General features: G+C 31.7%; 1 protein-coding gene across 1 annotated transcript; it reads left to right on the top strand.

Moving 5' to 3' along the window:
• Window positions 1-6,135: 6,135 nt before the first annotated feature.
• Window positions 6,136-21,533, top strand: LOC127712731 (fructose-bisphosphate aldolase-like). Its single transcript, XM_052219340.1, has 8 exons — window positions 6,136-6,268; window positions 9,493-9,619; window positions 11,726-11,992; window positions 13,572-13,732; window positions 16,754-16,837; window positions 19,021-19,195; window positions 19,882-20,081; window positions 20,646-21,533. Exons 2-8 carry the CDS (start codon window positions 9,508-9,510, stop codon window positions 20,736-20,738), a joined length of 1,092 nt encoding a protein of 363 aa, XP_052075300.1. The 5' UTR covers window positions 6,136-6,268; window positions 9,493-9,507; the 3' UTR covers window positions 20,739-21,533.
• The last annotated feature ends 1,123 nt before the right edge of the window (window positions 21,534-22,656 follow it).

Genomic DNA, 22,656 nt, shown 5'->3' with positions numbered 1-22,656 from the left:
AAAATAATGTTTATTTCAACAATCAGAGTTGTCTCTCTTTATTCACAAACTGGACTTTTATGATTTATACTTTATATGATGACTTTTATGTATGTTCTAATTAACACAATCAGAGCGAGCGGAGTGAGAAAGATTGGTATGAACGTATGAATGATCGTGTTAAATTTTGTAATGCCCGAAAGGTCCCTGTGATTAGGAAATAAAGAATTTGATTTGAATTGGAATTTATTAATGCATTTCCGATGACATTTGAATTGGTATGTGAATAAAAATGGCTTTAATCTATATTTTGGAATAAAGATTGTAAGGCTAGATTAAACGCTTTTAAAACAAAATAATATAGGTTTGATAGTATCTTCTTATTACAAATACGGATTTACCTGCTGTGATCTTCTATATAATGTTCTAGCATCTTCTGTTTCATCTAACCAGAAAGGAAGTCTGTTTGTGTATATTTTTTTTAAAATATGTACTCGAAAAATACGCGTGGTCACACTCGAAAAAACACGATCAAATCACTCGAAAAACACGATCCTAGCCAGACACTATACCTACTGTGGAAAATATTTGAAACATGCTCAATTCACGGAGAAAGGGCTTCGTAAAAATGGGGGAAATGACTGATCATCCAGTGACATATATTTTTGGAATAATAATTCCGACAAGATAAAATCAGGTATCCAACCAAATGCCAGTTTCTAATTTAAGTGTACTTGGCGGGGTCGGAAAGAAAGGTATAAAAAATGAGGGCAAGGTGTCCCTCGGAAATATTTTAGGCAGATTAACCCGATTTTTAGGCAATTAGATTTGATCTTTAGGTTTGTGCAACTAAAATGATGGAAAATTGTATGATGGACAAGGAAAAAAAATAAATAAATAGATATATCTTTTAGACACAATAGGCGGCCAAAGATGAATTAATAGATAATTTTGTCTTTTGGTAATAATACAGTAAAACCAAGGATTTATATACTATATAAATCCTTGGTAAAACATATTAAGTAAATCTAAATAATTCTTGAGTTCCTTTAATCACACCCTTTAAAGTGACGCTGAGAAATTAAATCAAGTAAATAAACTGTCATATTCTTCAAGCCTAATTTGCCGTTTGAAAAGGATACTTATAATATTAAGTGTTTCTATTGTCCAATAAAATAATCCAGTAAATTAAGTACAGGTAATCCATTAATTGCTTTTACTTAACTAATTAAATGAGGACTCTTAAATTTCATTGGGGAATAAAATGTTTCCAAACAGCACATGATGTCGGGTTTAAAAAGAGGAGCACACAAACTAGCAACATCACACATCATAATAGTGTTTTGGAATAAATCATTATTGTATTTTGTTCACAAGGTTTGTAAATTGTAAACGATATTTTGAATTCAACTAACATTCGTAATATAGATTTTACATTTAAAATAAAGGCTTTGTTTATGGTTATGTTGTTAATAGATCAAGTAATTAAGACATGATCCATATAAACTAATTGCTTAATGCCTCCTCTGAATATTTTATGGTTCCTACTATGTACTGGCTACATAAACTACACACAAAACCCTTCAAGTTTCGCTTCATCTCTGCTTCTAGTAAGTGTTATACGACTAGTCGTTCGGTGCTGTAAACTAGTTCCCTTACTTCAATTAAAAACTTGTTATTAATTTTTTACAATAAAGCGTATGAAAATAATGGAATTAATCATTCTTTGAGTGTCAAATACTCTTTGGATGTTTTGGACAAATTACGTGCTTTTAATGATCCATTCAATTCGATTGACAATTTTGACTCTCGACTCTACTCTAAATTTCCACTCAATCTTATCAAACGCAAGTACTCTTATTAATTAAATGGTCCTTTGAAAAATATGATTGCAGGTTTATTTGCTGCAACTCATGCATATAAAGCCTCATTCTGTAATGGAAAGGGCAAATATGCTACACATGTCTATGTACGTTTCGGCAATACAGTATATCGACAGGCTGTAGACATTCCCATGAGCACCAATTGCCCCCCTTTTAGAGCAGATTTATTCATGTATTGTTATGAATTAATCACAGTTTATGGGCCAAACCCAGTAAAGATACGTCCAAATAACATTTAATTGGTAGCTTCAAAAACACTTCCCATTACCTTGATGATATTTTTGCTGTAAATAATCAAGAATTTTCTTATTTTACTGCGGAAATTTAGCCAATGGGAACTGACTTTGAATAAATCAAATATAGTCAGCAATAATTGACCTTTAACAGATTTGGATATTTCAGTTTAACATGGGAAACTGAATACAAGAATTTACGACAAAAGAGACAATTTTCCCTTTTTAGACCGTATGATATTTCTTTGGTGTGTATATTTCTCAACTTGTTCGTTATGCCTCATATGTAGTCGCGTTCTATATTTCAATGACCGTAATTTATGTATATAACTGGTACATTATTAAGTCGGGGATTTCGCTACGGTTACCACTAACTAATCAAATTTTTTACTTAATTCTGTCATAGATGCAAATATTTGGTTGAGATGTTTGGCTGTACCTGTAGAATTCTTATGAAAAACGGAAACATCACGTTATAATTTTTACAGTGATGTTGGTTATAGAGCCCGTAATTTTAGCTACTATCCATGTAAACTCATTGACATTTTAAAAAGGCTTATTCTTAAGGGTGACCAATTCAACACCGTAGTTAAATATTTAAATATTGTTTTTATCGGTTCGAACATCGGTTTTGTTTTTGAAAATTAAAATATAACTAAATATATATTGCTATATATGTAGTTATGAGTACTCACGAACCTACATTCTGTTGATACTGTTTACTTTTATTTTGGTAAAAAAATAAGTATTGCACAGTGTGCCAAGGTCATGCCGCGTTTCTCAGACTGTTCATGACATCTTTACACCAAATCCGTTGGATGCGTGTTGATTGATACTTTAGTCTGGTAGAAACTGATTTATTTATATTCGTATAGTGTCTATTGTTTTTATGTTAGTTGTTTTTTTTTGTGCTTCGTACCGATAAATTAAGTTTTTTACAGTTTGTTCTCATTGTTTTTCATCAATGTCACATGTTAGGAAAGGGTTGAGCGCTCACAAACAGTTTAACCCCGCCACATTCTGTACGTGCCTGTCCCAACCAGGAGTCTGTAATTCAGTTGTTACTGTTGGTTTATGTCTATCATTTTTTTTTGTAAATTGTACAGTTCACTTACCATCGAAGAAGATTAATTTGTTTTCACATTTTTTATGTCGGGGACTTTCATAGTTGACTATATGGTATGGGTTTTTTCTCATTGTTGAAGACCTTACGGTGAGATATATAACTGCTCATATCCACGTCATTTGAGTGGATAGTTGTCTAATTGGTAATCATACCCATCTCCTTTTTTTTTGGTAGTGAAATCTTGGAATATATATCGGTACTAATATTGATTTTATTTTGAATAATTTAACACACAACTAAACATGTATTACTATCGAATTGTTAACACATAGTGCCTACCTCCTGTCGATATACTTTAACTCATAGTTTGGCATTGCGCGATTCGTGCTTTTCACATACTGCTTATGACATCTTCTCACTAAAGCCGTTAGAGGTACACTGAATGATATTTCAGTCTGAGAAAACATGATTCATTTAAAAGTTGAAACTGGCATGGGCCTTGACTTGCTTTCAGTAACTGCAAATACTCTAAAATCGTTTTTTGCGTCTTTTGTCTTTTTGTCTTTTGTTTTTGTGCTTAGTGCCTATAAATTATATCTGATGAGTCAAATTCTTTCCAACTGGCTCTTTTGTTGTATTGATGCACCAGTGACTCAGGGAGGGTTGAGCGCTCACAAATATGTCATACTGTTCTATAGATATCTGGCATTATTAAGCCAAGTACCTTCAATCAGTGGTTGCCGTTGTAATTGGTTTCTGTCTGACATAATTTCTTTTGTTCACTGTTGTGGCATCATCAGAATGTTGGTTTTCTCTATCGATTTGTTTCACATTTTGTTATATCGGGGCCTTTTATAGCTGAGTAGATATAAGAAGATGTGGTATGAGTGCCAATGAGACAACTCTCCATCCAAGTCAAAATTTATAAAAGTAAACCATTATAGGTCAAAGTACGGTCTTCAACACGGAGCCGTGGCTCACACCGAACAGCAAGCTATAAAGGGCCCCAAAAATTACTAGTGTAAAACCATTCAAACGGGAAAACCAACGGTCTAATCTATATAAAAAACGAGAAACGAGAAACACTTATGAACCACATCAACAAACGACAACTACTGAACATCAGATTCCTGACTAAGGACAGGTGCAAACAATTGCAGCGGGTTTAAACGTTTTAATGGTACCAAACCTTCACCCTTATCTGAAACAATAGTGTAACATCACAACATAGAAAGACACACTATAACATATCAATTGAAATGGCTTAACTCAATCAAAAGACATATTAACACCAGTGAACATACACTGAACAAACAAATTGATCTATGATACAATGTAAATACAAAATAAATAAACTAAGGGAAGAATATTAAATTAAAGTAACATGTTATACCGCTGTGAAATGTTAAACAATTTAAGAAAAACAATATGCCTGAACAAAAATATCAGCCATTTACAATTGACTATATATATATATATATATATATATATATATATATATATATATATATATATAAACAAGTCTAAATTGAAAACAACGTCCAAACCTATATATATATATATATATATATATATATATATATATATATATATATATAAACAAGTCTAAATTGAAAACAACGTCCAAACCTATATATATATATATATTTTTGCACCTCATGTTTGTGGTATACCATCTTTTCCACAAGTTTATTGTTTTCTGTTTGGTATTTAATTAATATTAAGATCCATTTTGTTAGATCTGGTGATCAATTTATTTGGCAGTCGCCAATGGCAGTCAGCAGGGTTTAAGAACATCAGTTGTTCGACCTGTTAGTCAAATGCGATTTGTTAAAATAGACTTTTTCACTTTTGTTGGTCTTTTGGAAATTGTTGTTTGTGCTGTTTTTAGACCCCTCTACAAAGAAATTTGTTTTGCATGCACACGTATAAAAATTGCGGTTTTTATCCAACGCATTCATAGGTTTGAACGTTGTTTTCAATTTAGACTTGTTTATATATATATATATATACAGTTTGGGTTTTGTCCATTGTTGAAGGCCTTACGGCGACCTGTAAATGTTCACATGTATCAAAAGATCATTTGATCTTTGATGAATTAGTTGTCTCATTGGCAATCATAGACATCATACCACATCTCCTTATCTTTATAAGCTTATTCAAGTTGAACCTTTCTATATATATGATACACCTTCTATTTTGATAAACACAAATCCCATTAGAATGTCCCTCTAAAAAAATAAAAGGCGTAAAAATAAATTTGATGCATTTTGGGGGTTCCTAATACAATTTTTCCAAAGTACAAATGTTATTTAAGGAATGACTGTAAAATTTTATTTTTGTCTGTTTATGCCTTGAAGAAATAACATCAAACCCGCGTAGCGGGTTATTTAAAAGTGTGCACCACATTTAATTTGTTTAAGTTATTTCGAACAGAAAAAATATTACAGTTATTTCTTATAATTTTTTTAATTTAATTCTAAATTCCGTTTCTAAGGGGTAAATCATGAAAAAAACGTTGATGACTTCACGATAACATGACAAAATGACACATGAATTATCTATATGAGCTGATATGTATATACAAAAAAACTTTCACCCAATCATCCAAAATTAAATTATTTTTCTAAATTTCTTTCTGTTTGTACCCAATACCAGATGTTATATATATTAGTTCAAAAAGTCGTTGATTTTAGAGAACCTAAAAGAAAAGAACTTTTTTATTTGTAGAATATGTACAAGAACACTTGCCGGCACCTGCCTTTGTAAAAAAAAAAAATATGGCGTCTTGTAAGGTTATTTTTCAATTTTGACTGTGACGCCTTTCTTGATTTATTGTGCATATTGTGGAAATTGTTTGCTCGGGTCGGGGGGGGGGGGGGGGGGGGGGGGGGGTGTTGTTTTAAAGACTATGAACTTTGAAACAACATTTGTATAGACCCTCGATTTTGCGATGCAATTATACACGTCCAATGTCAAGGATAAAAATCAACCAATCAAATTTTGACATCACCTCACACCCTCTTTTTGTTGCGTCCGTAAAAACTTTTCAACAAGGAACCGACTTGGAATTAAACAACGTTTGTTGAAGTCTGTTGGATTATTTTGTAAGTAACTATTTGAAAGAATGCAAACGAATCTGTCTCTTAAAAAAATAATGCATGTCATCGCAGATAAAAACTTTATCTGTCGACAATCAGGAAGATGTTTACCTGTTTACCGACGTCTACAAAAACAATTTATAGATTTTTTAAATATGAAAGATTTGCAAAACATTATAATTGAAAATATTAAGCAGCCTAGCTGTTGAATAAGTTCGGAATTTGATTTGTATGCATTTTGTATACATTTGTGAAGAACTCTATCAGCTGTTCGAATTATTTAGAAAAAAAGGGGGATGGGGTAGTTGAAATAAATTATCTATTTATTAAATGATTGATTTAATTCAACACCTTATCATAGTAATAAGTACATAACATTTTGACTCCTCTGTATGCAAAATAACACATTAATTCATTTCCATACAGAACAATTCTTAAGTTACAACAACAAACATTGCATTTTGATTAAACTGAAACTTGGACTTTGAACCCTGATGAAATGTATGTGTGTTGTGACTCAAGAAAACTTGTTAAACATTTTTTTTTAATTTAAAATATAGCACTGACAGAAGCATAATAAGAGGTAAACCTGTTTCTGGTGGAAATGATCTTAAACTAAGCAATGGTTAGCTTGCAGATTAAAACTTGCCAACTATATTAAACTCAAAATAGTGACAAATGTTCCTGACCTCTTCAGTATCACAGGGCTGTCAAGTTTTCATGAAGCAAATGCTTGAGATTTGGCAAAAATTTTAAAGATCAAAGAGAAAAAAAACAGTAAAGGAAAGTGCCACCAAACAAGCATGAAAATGCATGCTTCTCACACACATTGCTTGTGACTTGAAAGCACTGGTGACAGCTTCTGACTTTCTTGAGAAATAATTTTGAATAATTTCCAGTAGAAATATTTACCACCACTTCAATTCAGTGACCAGTCCACTTTCCCCCCAGTTCTTTCCATTTCATGCTTAACGCACAGAACATGCAGAATTAAATTAGAGGTGTATGTGGAAAATCTTAATGAAATATTTAATTTTGTGAAAAAATCACTGAGATGGTTCATTTATGTATCTGTTACCTTATAAATGTCCAGTGGCTTGTTATTGCAGTGAAAGAAATAAAGCAATAATTCAATATCCAGTACAAATGTTTTATTATAGATTTTTTTTTTTAATTGTTGTTAATAAATTGACACAATACATGTACAAAATATGATAGTTTAACAAACAATCCTTGGATAATATAAGAAATGCACTGAACAATTTTATATAGCCTGTATCATGACCCCCCTCTCATTTCTGGGTAAGAAATCATCTGAACATTATGAATAATGTAGGTTTTTGTATTTAAAATCTGAGCTATACAAATTGTGCTGATCTGGGGGATTTTCAACATTTAAATGTTTGTCCATACTGAAAAAAACAACATTGAACAATACTAGCATAAAATTTTTTATGGTCTCAAAAAAGAAATAAAATCCAATAATTAAAGTCATTCCTTATTAAAATATACTTTGATTAACAGACATTATCTTGAATCCATATTTCTAATATGATATAAGTTGAAGTAAATGACATGTACATTTTTATTCATGTATAACATGTATAATACATTAGTGTAGATACTTGTAGTATATTTATCTTATCAATCTAGGTTAGCTTCAAGGTTGTTTAAGGACCACATAATTTGCAAGTTAAGCTTATAAATTTGTTCTGATTTAGGATATATTTACTTTTGTTTTACTGAGATTATTAATTTCTTCAAAAAGTCTGACTTTTTTCTGGTTGAACTTCAGGTATGGTAATTCATATTTGTTTAATTCATATTCTACCAATCTGCCTTTATAATTGATTTTTTTCTTGACCTGGTCATGTATAAGGTATATTTGGGACATTAAATCTATTTCACATGGTCGGTTTAAATGTACTAAAGGAGAATGCCACACACTTCACGGATTCTTGCAACTTGCCTATGTGTGTTTTATTCTAGATAACATACATTTGACATAAGGGATCATCAAAAATGTAAAAGGAGAAGGGGCATTGTGGCCTATTTTTTAACCTATGAAATGAAACTCATGCTTGGTACATATGCACCAGATTGCCCCTACTCTGATCCTTTAAGATCTTCAGAATAGAAGATCTTTTATCAGCTTTCGGACTCACCAAATAATTCTGAGTTCACATTAAATAACCCACACTATAGCTTGTTAGAGAAATATTGAGGTGACCTGATGGATATAATTTCTGACTCTTCTATGTGATTTTTGCTGAAAATCTACCAGTACTGTGTCCATGGTGTCAGACTACTGACTTCATGGACTTCATTTTGAAAATAGACAAAAAGCGTTTTGATCTTAGTGGTTTGAATTCTCAAGCTTTGTTGAATGTTAAAAGTCACCATCGAAAATTCAAAAAATCCTGTTGATAAGTTCAAGAAACTATTAAGAAATTAAGGTTCCAACTCTCTTGGGCAGGGTTGACCTTAGATGAATTTGATTTTTTTCTTTTAAGATCCCTTTTGGTCATAATAGCTCATCTGATGTTTCTACATATTTTACATCCCTGGCTTTCAAAAGTTTAGGTTTGAGGTTCCTGATGAAATTAAATCCAGAAAGCACTTCAGGGGCACACAATTTATAATTAACACTAATTAAGTGCCATTTTCATTTTCCAGATATTGCCAAGATGAAGACCAACTTACAGAAAACCTTTGGTTACATTACTTCAGAGTTATCATGGTTATGCTAAATGTTTTTGTTATGCACATCATTCCCATATTGTCTTTTCCTCTTAGTATATCACTTCTGAAAGGTTGTACAGTATGCACATTAAGATGATTCAGTCTTCATGGTGATTTTCACAGTGAACATGGTGAATGCTGTTGATTTTTTGGTGAATTTTTACAGTGAATGCTGGTGATTTTTTTTGGTGAATTTTCACTGTAAATGCTGGTTTAACTTTATGGTAATTCACTCTGAAATATCTCTCTTTTATATGTTCAGTAGGTAATAACATGACAGGGTCATAAATCAGTATTGTCACACAGACAATCACCCAGTTTCAAAGAACGTTAAACACACAAATTTCACCAGCAAGAGTGATTTTTAACTGAATCACCAAGGTGTCACTATATTGAGTAACACTTAAGGGTAATTTTTTTATTACATGATTCTTGTTATGTATTGAATGCTGATTTATCAGGAATGTATTTATATTGCTGTATTTCAGAAGTAGAACAAAACCATGCCTACCTTCCCACAGTATCTAACACCAGAACAGGAGGATGAATTACGATTGGTCGCAAATGCTATTGTGGCCCCTGGTAAAGGTATCTTGGCGGCTGATGAGTCTACAGGTAAATATTTATATCGATCAGTTACTGGTTGTTTGTCTTTATAAAATGGTGTAATTGATGAAGTTTAAGGTGACCAAAAGCATAGATTTTGACACACATAGTACATTGTATGTATACATATATACACAATTCTTTTAAGGTGTTTAGATAAGTAAAAAAAAAAAGTTCAGAACATTATTTTTAAGGTGGTACATAACACTACAGGGAGATTACTCTGTAAAAATCAGCTGAACGTTTTAATCAAGATCTATTGTTAAGGAAATATTAAGCTTCTCAATGATCAAAATTAGTGTTTGTCAAACTGCTATATATCCAATGAATTTTTTCCGATAAAGTGTGTGGTTCAAGTTTTTTGAAATTTTTATGTTTTTGTCAAGTCGAATTTAATATTTTGTCAAAATTTTAAGAAAATTTAACAAGCCAAATTAATTTTAGTCAAGGTGTTTGGTACCACCTTAATGATGCTAGTTTGGAAGATGCCAAGTGAAGGCTTAAGGAGTAATTTTGGTTCCTTTATATTAGTATTTTTTTGTATATATTTGAAAGAGGATCTATAATGTTTGTACTAGCTAGATTTATACATTGTTATATATATGCAAGGTTTAAGGATTTTAAACTGAAATGATTTATAACTGTCTATCTTTTTGTGAATTTCATGGGCCAAATTGAGAAGAATATGTATTGAAGATATAAAAAAAATATAAAAAAAAGCTTGTCCCAAATATTTACTCATTCCACTACATTTAGATGTTGTCCAGTTGTTTTGTGCATAAAATTATTTTATTTCTGTTTAATTTATCAAATGTCATTTTTACATGTACTGAGGGGTCACACAGGTGTGCTCATTTCCAAAATCCTGCTGTTTTGGGTAGTTTTTTCCCAGATCCCACTTTTTTTTTACCTGCTTATCCCACAGCCCCACTTTTTTAACCCCTATATCCCACATCCTCACTTTTTTAGTCCCCTATATCCCACACCCCCACTTTTGTAAACTCCCTATATCCCCCAGCCCCACTTTTTTACCCCCTATATATCCCATATCCCAAAAGTGTTTCATCCCCCTCTGTACTAAAAGAACCTTCTCCAACCTAATGATTTATAAAATCTGGAAATGAGAGTAAGATCAGTGTAAAGTTCAGATGTACTGTACTTATCAGCAAGATTGTTTATATTTCATTTTAGACATTTAAGATGTAGGACCTTGAACTACAAGTGCCCTGTTTTTGATTTATTTCATGTCAATGTCCTAACAAACTATGTTAAAATCTGTCTATACAAACTGTTTTGAATATTAAATAGTTTTTAGATGAAACCACTACATTGATCATTTAACACAGATACATGTAGTGCTGTCATTTATTTTTCTGACCTCTGACACAAACAGTAGATTTGCCATGAAACCATTTCATTTGTCTGAATGTCATCATTCAGTTTTCAGATGTACCAATCTACTAGTACATGTTGTATATATATTTTTTATTAAAAATTGTGTAGTGTATTTTTTGCGTATCATTTACTGCTGTTTTAATTTTATTTTATTATGTCTTCATATTATGGTGAAAAGAACCATTTGTGAATAATCCCTAAGAAAAAAAAACTTTATAAAGGCGAAATCCTATTTTATCTCCATGACTTTAAGCTTCAATTTTTTTCTAGGAGTAATGCCCTTTTGGACTTAGAATTTTGGCCTAAATATACCGATGCAAGTTTGTCATCGCAACTCATCTTTAACCACACAACAGAATTTCATGAGAATTTGTAGATAATGAGGACATACTATGTTTATGTGCATATCTAAATATATAAAGAAAATCAGTTGACTTTTGTAGGAGTTATGAGTTTTTGTATGTAAGAATCTGTCGAGATTTTGTTTGCCCAGTGACAGTGTGGGGACATGGGGTATGTGAGTGTGACAGGTTCTTTAATTTTTCATATTTTTTTCACTTCGCTGAATTTAATTTGTAAACACAATGAAACAATGATAAAAGTTACAAGCAAAAAAAGAAAAGAAAAGAAATGCAAAAAAAAGAAAAAAAAATTAAAAGAGAAAGTAGTACATGTATAATATGTGATGAGATTAAGTAATTTTATCATTGTTTTGTACAGGAACTATTGGAAAGAGATTTGCATCAATAAAAGCTGAGAACAATGAAGAAAATCGTCGCAGATACAGAGAACTATTGTTTGCCTCAGATAAGGTTGTAGCCGAAAACATTAGTGGTGTGATTCTGTTTCACGAGACATTGTATCAGTCAACAAAAGCTGGAGTACCATTTGTTAAAGTATTGAAAGAAAAGGGAATTATACCCGGTATCAAAGTAGATAAAGGAGTTGTCCCCCTTGCTGGAACTGATGGAGAATCAACAACACAGGGTAGTTACTATATTATTGCAGGAATAAGTGTAGAGTCTAAAATAAAATTTAAGTTGTTTGATGTTGCCTTAGTACATACCTACCTAAAAAGCAGCCTTCCCGAAAAATTTTATGACAAAAATTTTATAAAAAAAATTCCTACCTACCTATCAAACCTTGCAAGGCATTGGTAAGCAGCATAAAACAAAAAAGTTTTTACGGATGGACTAGAATATAGATTCAATAATAGGTAATACACATTTACTGTAGATGTAGAGGAATCTGACATGAAAGTGTATAGAGGAAAATGAATGATTGTTACTATTTATTTTGTAAAGCTTTATTTCCACCTCCTATCATTTTACTCGGGCTGGTGTTTAGATTTGCAAGAAGCTTTCATGTCCAGCTGATATGCATGCATGGTCTTGGAACTTTAAGGATGTACTTAGGTGAAATTTTAAAAGCCAAGAATTTAAAATTGATAAGTCAAAAGAGCATTAGCTAAGGAACAAAATATTAAGCTAAAAATATTGATAGGTTATGGAGCTCCTTTTCGAGATATTTGAGTTTTAAAAAAAGTCGGGAAAAGGGTGACTTAGACTTTAACCTTATATTTGCATTTGGTATTTATTCATGTTATTTGGGTCTCAAATAAAAAAATAAAGAAATCTAGAGTCTGCTTAAATTTTGGTAAATGACCTTTTATGAGCTATTGAAGTCTTATATGAAAGTAAAAATGGATGTTATGGGGCAAAATATTTTACCCTGTATCTTAGGAAAAAAACCAAGGAGTCCGAACATCTGACACAAATTCCAAAACCTCACCTAAGTACATCATTAAGTAGGTCAGAAAGTTTCATATTGTACACGTTTTAACTTGCAAACATCTTCAAAGTTTCTGGTTAATAGTTTTGGTGATGAACATCACTAAACTCATGTTAAAATCTAAAAATACAAGGTTAAAATATTATTGCAAACTTGAATATTGGTGTAAATGACCTGAAAATCATACTGAATTTAATTTGTAAGAAAGAGTAAACATAGCAAAGGAAAAAACTTACACATGCATGTAGCATTAATGTTTCAATTATAATCATAGATCTGATGTTTTGCATTTTGTATTTTGAATACTAAAGAACTCATTATTTTTTTAAAGAGTTCTGAATGGTTAAATATTAGGTTAGTAAAATTAAAGAGTGGAAAGTCAAGGGGAGATTATATTTATTAATGAGATATTTTAAAAATTATTTCTCAAGTTTTGGTAAGTTTAAACAGCATATTCTTTTAAATCTATATGTATTTAATGTTTATTACATGTATAGGTTCAAATTGATATTATTACTTTCAGTATTTATTTTGATGAATTCAGATTTTGAGTGTATAGTAATAGGGAAATAATACTGAATTGGTTCATCTTTCGCAAAATAAATTCTCTATAGATTCTTTAGAAAGTTTTTTCCCCCATGGTTTTGTAGACAGTATGACTTTCAATAGATACATGAATGAGACACAACCGCAGCAATTTAGACAAACAAGGTTAAATAGAATGAATTTAAAGATTTACCAATGATAACAGAATTTATTAATCTTGTTTATATAGGTCTTGATGGTCTAGCAGAAAGATGTGCACAGTATAAAAAAGATGGAGCACAATTTGCAAAATGGCGATGTGTGCTAAAAATAGGAGCAGAAACTCCAACCTTTCAAGCTATGTTAGAAAATGCCAATGTTTTAGCCAGATACGCCAGCATTTGTCAACAAGTAAGCAGATAATTTTTTGATTACAGTCTAGAAATGACATGGTTGTGGATTTTCTCTAATTCTTAGCTGATAAATCCTTTTCCAGACCTGTTGATTTTATTTTTCTATAAGCAATGTGTTGTTCATTTGATCTCAGTTCTCCATTAGTCAAAACTCAATTATGATGTAAATATTTCTTGCTTTCACCTGTATTGTGACATCACGAAAAAAGATGACTATACCTGATGACCTCATAGATAATGCAGATCATTAAGAAAGAAAGATGGAGTTTGTCTTCATATTGTCTTAAATCATTAGAGAAACAGATTCCACCACTGAATCTTGTGCAAATATTACAATTCAGCAAGCCTCAGGATGCAGTGGTAGAATCTATATATATGCATTTTATTTGCCCACAAGAAAAACAAATAAGGAGATATGACATGATTGCTAATGAGACAAAATTAATATTCATTTTAATTTCTATAGAAAAAAATATGAACAACCATAACCTACCTGACAGCCTTCAATCACAGGTATCAATTTAAGCTCACCTGGGCCGAAGGGCCTAGTGAGCTTTTCTCATCACTTGGCTTCCGTCATCCGTCGTCCGTCGACTTTTACAAAAATCTTCTCCTCTGAAACTACTGGGCCAAATTAAACCAAACCTGGCCACAATCATTATTAAGGTATCTTATTTAAAAAATATGTCCGATAATCCTGCTGGCAAATCAAGATGGCCGACATTGCTAAAAATAGAACATAGGGGTAAAATGCAGTTTTTGGCTTATATCTCTGAAACTAAAGCACAAGTGTTAAAAAAATTTGTTACATCTAACTAGCCCAGGACTTATTGGCAGCAGGATTTTACTAGCCCTGTTGGAAGATCTGCTAGTCCATCAAAACTGACCTGCTAGCTCGAATATGCCTTAAAAATCAGAGTTTGCTGCATAATACAAAGAAGGGGTTCCTTGTTTTGAAGGCAGCATTATACTCTGTATTTAATAATTTTGTTGATCTGCTATTTATTCTGTTGGTGCTAAACCTAACTTAGTTGTTCCCACATACAAAGCATACTTTTTATTGGCATGACTTTGCCCAGGGGAATCATTATGTCCTGGACTCTTTTAATATTTTTCCTGCTTGTCCCGGTCGTATTTGGTATTTTTGGGGTAGTGAAGATCAATACATGATACCGGGCCACCCAGAGTTATTTGTTCTATTTTTATAATATGTAAAACAGGACATGTACAAACCAGTTCAAATTCTTGGAATCCCAGATGAGGTAATTGAATCTGATTGGCTAAGATAGAATAGTGATGAAGGGATTTTCAACTTTCTATTTTGGAAACATCGAGAATGTTTTGTTACTAGTCCGTCAGGCATATTGGGTTACAAATTGTGATTGCCTGAGGTGTAAATGCTCTAGTCCTGGGCGTCAGGCTAGTGGTTTTTTTTAACCCCTGAAGCATTTAGAGCAAATCTGACATGGGTAAAAATGTTTATCAAGTTGAGATCTACCCACCCTGAAATTTTCAGAAGAATCAGACAACCCGATGTTGGGTTGCTGCCCCTGAATTGGTAAATTTAAGGAAATTTTGCAGTTTTTTGTTATCTTTAATACTTTTAAAGATAGAAATAAACTGTAAACAGCAATAATGTTCTGCAAAGTAAGATCTACAAATAAAACATGACCAAAATTATCAATCGACCCATTAAGGAGTTATTGCCCTTTATAGTCAATTTTTAACAATTTTTCATAAATTTTTGTAATCTTTTACAAAAATCTTCTCGTCAGAAACTACTTAAATGTTTATCAGGTTGTGATCTATTCACCCTGAAATTTTCAGACGAATCAGACAACCTGTTGTTGGGTTGCTGCCCCTGAATTGGTAATTTTAAGGAAATTTTGCAGTTTTTGGTTATTATATTTTTAAAGATAGATATAAACTGTAAACAGCAATAATGTTCTGCAAAGTTAGATCTACAAATAAGTCAACATGACCAAAATTGTCAATCGACCCCTTAAGTAGTTATTGCCCTTAAATACAATTTTTTACAATTTTCATAAATTTTTGTAATCTTTTACTAAAATCTTCTCCCCTGAAACTACTGAGACAAATTTAATCAAACTTGGCCTTAATCAACCCAAGATTATTTAGTTTTAAAAATATGTCCGATGACCCTGCCTGCCAACCAACATGGCCGAAAATAGATCATAAGGGTAAAATCCAGTTTTTGGTTTATATCTCTGAAACTAAACCATTTAGAGCAAATCTGACATTAGATTTATCTGACCTGAAATTTTCAGACGAACCAAAAACCTGTTGTAGGGTTGCTGCCCTTGAATTAGTAATTTTAAGGAAATTTTGCAGTTCTTGGTTATTATCTGAAATATAAACAAAGTATCTAATATCTAATAATCTATAGTATCTAATACTATTAATTATGATTTTAACCTTATTTTACATGATTTCCAAAAAAACAGTAAATACAGGTGACCGACACAGTCTCTTGAGAGCCTCTAGTTATTAATTGAAAAAAATAGCTATATTTGTCAGTGTTGCTGATTTCTGTACAAAATAACTGTCCTTAAGGATGTACACTACTCTGTTTCAAAATAACAAGCTTTTAAAAAGACTGTTATACATTGATAGTATATAAATAAAGAAACTAAAAAGCAGAAAAAATGAAGGATCTGTGTGCTTATTTTCCAGATGTAAGCCATTGAAAATTTGGCTGGAAATAATTCTCTCTAGATTTTTCTTACATTTAACATTGGGATCTTTATTTTTCCAAAAGCGATGAAAAAATAATATGGATTTTATAAGATTTTCAAAGATGACATTTTTAACTATATATGTTATCAAATTGTGGAAAGAAAAGTAAGGGTTAGGGGGCAACATTTTTATGATATTACATGGATAAAACCAGAGGATTCCGAATATCTGGCCAAAATTCAAAACTAGGGTAGCGAACATCCTTAAATCAATTTGAGAGAGAATTAATAAACATTGCTGTTAAATTGTCTTTCATTTACAGAATGGTCTAGTACCCATTGTAGAACCTGAAGTTTTATGTGATGGTGATCACGATCTATATACTGCACAAAAAGTCACTGAACAGGTAAATTTTAATCGTAATTCACCAGGATTATTCAAATTCAAATTCAAATATTTTATTGGATAAAACACATATGATATATACAGCGTAATCCAAGTGTACAACCTACATGACATATACAATATAGGTAAATGTAAGTCATAATTCACAAGGATTACAGGTATATTTCTATCATCATTCACCAGGTAAATTGTAATCAAACAGAAAGTAGTAAAGGTGTAAAACCACTAATTCATAGCCCCATTGCTTTCTATGTTAAATTCTGCATTTCAAGCATTAATGGCTACTTTGTCAAGTTCAAATAAAGTGGCACCTATTTCATGTTAAAACTATACCTTATCCTGACTTGTGCTGAAAAATTCAACATACCTTTAATTGCATATTAGAGCGTACTGGTTCCCGGAAGTTTGATAGTACAAAAACAGGTACATCTGATCTGAACAACAGGGCAAATGTGTCCTACTATTAAAATTTGATATACTTCTTTATTATTCAAAAGAAACTTTCAACAAGGGTCCTACAGTGGTCCCAAGTCCCCAAACATTCATTTCATACCAAAACTACCCTAATATTTCACCTATTGACAAAGATATGGCTATGCAAAGGAACTATTTTGTTTAAAATATGTACTACTTTCTTGTATGTTCTTTCCAACCAGGCCTGAATTAGTGGTTCTATACCTATAACAGCACTAAACTTATTATATTGACTTCTGCTTGACTTAATTTCCTTCTATGATCTATTTCTAGCATAGGAAAACACAGAAAGCTTTTGTCAAAACACTATATCACTGAATTCAAGCTCAAATTGGACTGGTAGTAACATATGCGTTATACAAGGAAAACTCCATATGGATACTAATAGTGACAGATATGACACTTTTTCAATTTTGACCAATTCTTATTTGTTAATATCTACTCAAATAACAATGTTCCTACCTATATGTCCTATTTTTATCAAAGATTCTTCCTTGAATATAAATACAGTGGTCCAAACATAAAATATAAATGATAATTTTGTCCCCCCTTTTTTCTGCATGTTGAAAAAGTAGAGTGATTTGGTAAAAACCATACTTTTATGTATAAACATGGATCAACATTATCAATTTGTGTATCTCCCAGCTAGACAACTTGCTAAACTGGTTATGAAATGCATTTCAAGTGATATTTTGGAATTCCTATATAAGTATACACCAATGTCCTTTAAAATAAATGATACACTAAGAAACCCAATAAAACATGAACACTCACCAGATTATTTGAACAAAAGCAATATTTATACTATAAACCAGTCATAATAAACATATTTCATTGGTTTCAGTCTTAGATAATGCACAAATTTAAACTTCAGGTAAAATCTTAACTGTGTGCATGCTAAAAAACCAAAAAAGCTGAAATACCTTCTTGTAGCAATTGAGGGCTGTAATTTGACACCAACATAATTGCTACATAAAAAAATAATGTAACATGAATACTATCAACAAATGTGACCAATTTTCATTGTAATGGGTATGATTTCTAAAAAAATGAATTTCACATGCCTTTCAGTTTTAGGTATAAAACCACTAATTCATAGCCCCATTGCTTTCTATGTTAACTTCTGCAATTTCAAGCATTAATGGCTACTTTGTCAAGTTCAAATAAAGTGGCATCTATTTCATGTTAAAACTATACCTTATCCTGACTTGTGCTGAAAAATTCAACATACCTTTAATTGCATATTAGAGCGTACTGGTTCCCGGAAGTTTGATAGTACAAAAACAGGTACATCTGATCTGAACAACAGGGCAAATGTGTCCTACTATTAAAATTTGATATACTTCTTTATTATTCAAAAGAAACTTTCAACAAGGGTCCTACAGTGGTCCCAAGTCCCCAAACATTCATTTCATACCAAAACTACCCTAATATTTCACCTATTGACAAAGATACGGCTATGTGTAGGAACTATTTTTTTTTGAAAAATATGTACAACTTTCTTGTATGTTCTTTCCGACCGGGCCTGAATAAGTGGTTCTATACCTAAAGAGCATTGTCAGCTGAATCCTTTTAAATGAAGCATGGACACAAATTCGATATTTTTGATAAAATTGGATAAAGTTTATTTGTATAAGAACTAATACAGTTATAGTACTGCTATTTTGTCATATCTGTTAAAAGAAACTGAATATTATTTATATTTTTTAGGTGTTAGCATTTACATACAAAGCATTGTCAGATCATCATGTATATTTAGAAGGAACTTTACTCAAACCAAACATGGTGACCGCTGGTCAAAGTTGTCCTAAAAAATTCACGGCTGAAGAAAATGCTAAAGCTACAGTCCTGGCTTTATCAAGAACTGTTCCAGCAGCAGTTCCAGGTAGGAAAGATGATTAATGATTTCAGTTTTAGAATCTAATGAATTCTGGGTAATATTTTCAAAAGCATGCACCAAAATGTTGTAATTGGCTAACTCCTTAACAGTAGTAACGCAACCAATGAATTTTGTCCAGGCACTCTGGTTTCCTCCATCAAGGAAGCCGGCTGCCATGAAATAGCTAATTGTCCTGAAAGTGCATTAAATACCAAATGATCAAACAATCAATCAATAACTGCCTAAACTGGACGATATATTCATTTTGAGGTACAATGAAAATACCCATAATCCTTTATAATCTGGAAAGGCAAGTTCTTTCAGTTCCAATAGTTGTTATAAGCTCAATGAAATCATCAGTGTTGAAATTATGAATGAAAGGAGATGTCTGGTATGTCAGTGAGATAGCAACCCAAAAAATCCAACAACCAAAAAAAGAGAAATTAACTTCTGCCAAACCAGTTTTAATTTATTTAAAGTTCTTATAGGAAAGAATAGACTTTATCACATGGAACCTGCCTGGAAACATTCTGTGTAAACATTGGTAAAGATCAAACCTTTAAACTGTAATACATCATGCAGATTAGCAGGTAAAAGCTTTGTAACAAGTCTGTTCAAACAAAGCCACAAACTGAAGCAAAACAAGAAAACCACAAGGTTATACACTTACAATTTTTTAATTTTTTTTCCAGGAATAACATTTTTGTCAGGTGGACAATCTGAAGAAGATTCAACCCTTAATCTGAATGCTATCAATGTTTTCCCTGGTAGAAAACCCTGGGCACTTACCTTCTCCTTTGGAAGAGCCTTACAGGCCAGTGTCCTTAAGGCTTGGCAAGGGAAAGAAGAGAATGTTAAGGCTGCCCAGGAACAGCTCATTAGAAGGGCAAAGGTATGTAGAAAACTTAGTAGCTTTTAAATAAGGGTACCTTTACAGAGGTATTGGAAACATTGATGCTTACGCGATGAAGATGTATTTTTGGTTATCAGTAATGAATAGTTACCATTGTTCAAATGCACAATTATTGTAAGCACCCTTTTCATTCTCTTTTTCTGGAAAGTAACCTTTCAAAATAAAGTTATGCCAGTGGAGGGATGGAGGGACTTTTTTTCAGGATGTTGGGATAAGGCTTTTATTTTTTTGCAGGAATTTCGGATTGGGCCCTTGTTTTTTCCGCAGGAATTTCGGATTTACACCTATCTGGACTCGTGACTTAATAATAAATTTTTCTGGATCCAGGAAAGAATATCCTATTTTTTGGGGAATACTGAATGACACCACCTACGGCCCACTTTATGGCTTTAACACAAGCAACTAGTGAAATATCTTCACAAGATCATGATGTAAATAAGAAGATATGGTATGATTGCCAATAAGAAAACTTTTAACCAAAGGACTCTGATACTAACAACTGTTTCAGTCAGTATTTATTTAAATCTTTATTTTTCTTTTCAGGCTAATGGGTTAGCTGCCCTTGGACAGTATAAAGGTGGTGTGTCTGGAGATGCCGCTGGAGAATCATTATTCGTTCCAAAACATACATACTGAAATGGATTATGACATTTTAATTGGGGTTTTTGAAATTAGTGGTTTTCATAATGTTTTCAGGGGCCATTTAAATATAAAACCAGGGTTGGTGATTTAAAAGTTTTGGGAAAAATTATTGTGATACAGTAATCTTTTATTTAGTTCAATATAATCAGGGGTAGATTAACTACAGCTCTATTCAACTGACAAACTAGAACCTAACATGAAAAATATAAGTGCATTTAAAATATTTACTTAAGCTGTCATATATGATGTATATTTTTTGTAAAAATGTTTTGATAAAAAGGTGCTTAAAGTGCAAGAATTTATATGATGTTCGCAGGTATTTTCGTATCATCATGAAATAAATGCTAAGTGGAAAAATGTGTCTATGGTGTGATTTATTGATGGTTAAAAAACTTAGTTGCCTGAAATGCATTTTATGAAAACAAGATAATAATACCATGCCTTTCACAAATTTATGAATTCCTTTTATAAAAATATCATTTCCAGTGTTTAAATGCTGTGTGAATTTGGACCAATGTACTGATCACTTTCCATTAATATGCTTTTGTCCTCATTCACCTTATATTTAGTTGAGTTTGGTCATTTTGACTCTGTAATTTCTACAAATAAAGACTTTATGAAGGTTTTGAATTGTTTTTGTGTTACTACAGCATGTACAATAACATTGCAACCAATGTAATATTTGTTTTTATTTTCCAATTTAATTTTAATAATTTCATGGCATGTATTGTTAAATGGATTTAGTATGCACTATGTATCTACGCAATAAAAATATATTTTTATGATAAAGACTCATGTTTTTAGTTTTGACAACAATTTCATAGAGAGACTATATTGTAGAATCTACATAATTACAAATGTTCATGATACAACAATCTGAATGAAATATAGGGTTAATCCCTACCACCTGTCATGCTTCCATACCCTAAACCATATATATTCCTGTTTGTTATGTTAAAATCATTTGGATGATATACAGGGTTAGTCCCCACCCCTGTCATTTGAATATGTTCAAATATCTTGTGAGTGGTCCAGCTCCCCACCCCTGAACCATATATTTTCTGGTTTGCAGTTGAAAGACAAGTTAAATTTAAAAGGAGTCCCCAGGGGTCATGACCACTCCCTAACCCCTGTCTTATAAGAAAGTACTTACTTCGACAAAATTGTTAAGATAACAACCCTAAACCAAATTTCTGCAAGATGAATTGAATTTGTATAGGAGACTTCATAACAGCATCCTGTTACAGTCATTTCTTGTTGCAGATTACATTTCTTAATTATTTGAAAAATTCTGCAGGATTTACTTTTTACATCTGGCCTGTAATGAATATTGCAGAATGATATGAGACATAGGGAACATAAACTAATCTAACTGGCAGCCATGAAATTCTTTTGTATATAGCTTTATATATCAGAAGATAGAAAAAAATACAGAAACTGACAGAAAGGTACAGGTCAGACATTCACAAAATTGCTAACCCTGACCAAAAAGTCAAAATTAATTAGTTTACAATAATTTTAGCATAGAATTAAAAATTCTTTGAATTAATTCCTTATCTATTTTTCTGTTTAAACTGTTATTCATAAGAATTGATAAATGAAGATTTATGAAATCAAAATTATACAATATAGTATTTCCTGGCACAATGAAGCATGTAGAGCCAGTCAAGTAAAATGACAATTCAACAGCTTAATTTCTCAACAATTGTTTTAACATTATACAATTTTTTTTACAATAAGTGTTGTTAATAATGTTATTAAATATCTCATAGTTCACGAAAAATACAAAAATATTCCCCAAAGAATGCTGTATTGATATCAAAGGATAACAAAATCCCAAAACTGAGTTGTGTTTTGTCACTGACTTTGTTCTGTAACATTCTGTCCCCTATTTGAAAAAAAACTAGATTCT

The sequence above is a fragment of the Mytilus californianus genome, unplaced genomic scaffold (genome assembly GCF_021869535.1).
Source record: "Mytilus californianus isolate M0D057914Y unplaced genomic scaffold, xbMytCali1.0.p SCAF_8, whole genome shotgun sequence".
Lineage (NCBI taxonomy): Eukaryota > Metazoa > Mollusca > Bivalvia > Mytilida > Mytilidae > Mytilus > Mytilus californianus.
The sequence above is the reverse complement of the archived record's forward strand: the minus strand, read 5'-3'. Positions and strand labels throughout refer to the sequence as shown.

Excerpts from the sequence above, each read along its gene's own strand:
- LOC127712731 (XM_052219340.1), top strand. The coding sequence starts at position 9,508 with ATGCCTACCTTCCCACAGTATCTAACACCAGAACAGGAGGATGAATTA. Across the intron at positions 13,733-16,753 it reads ACGCCAGCATTTGTCAACAA|AATGGTCTAGTACCCATTGT; the intron begins GTAAGCAGATAA and ends TTTCATTTACAG. Across the intron at positions 16,838-19,020 it reads CACAAAAAGTCACTGAACAG|GTGTTAGCATTTACATACAA; the intron begins GTAAATTTTAAT and ends TATATTTTTTAG.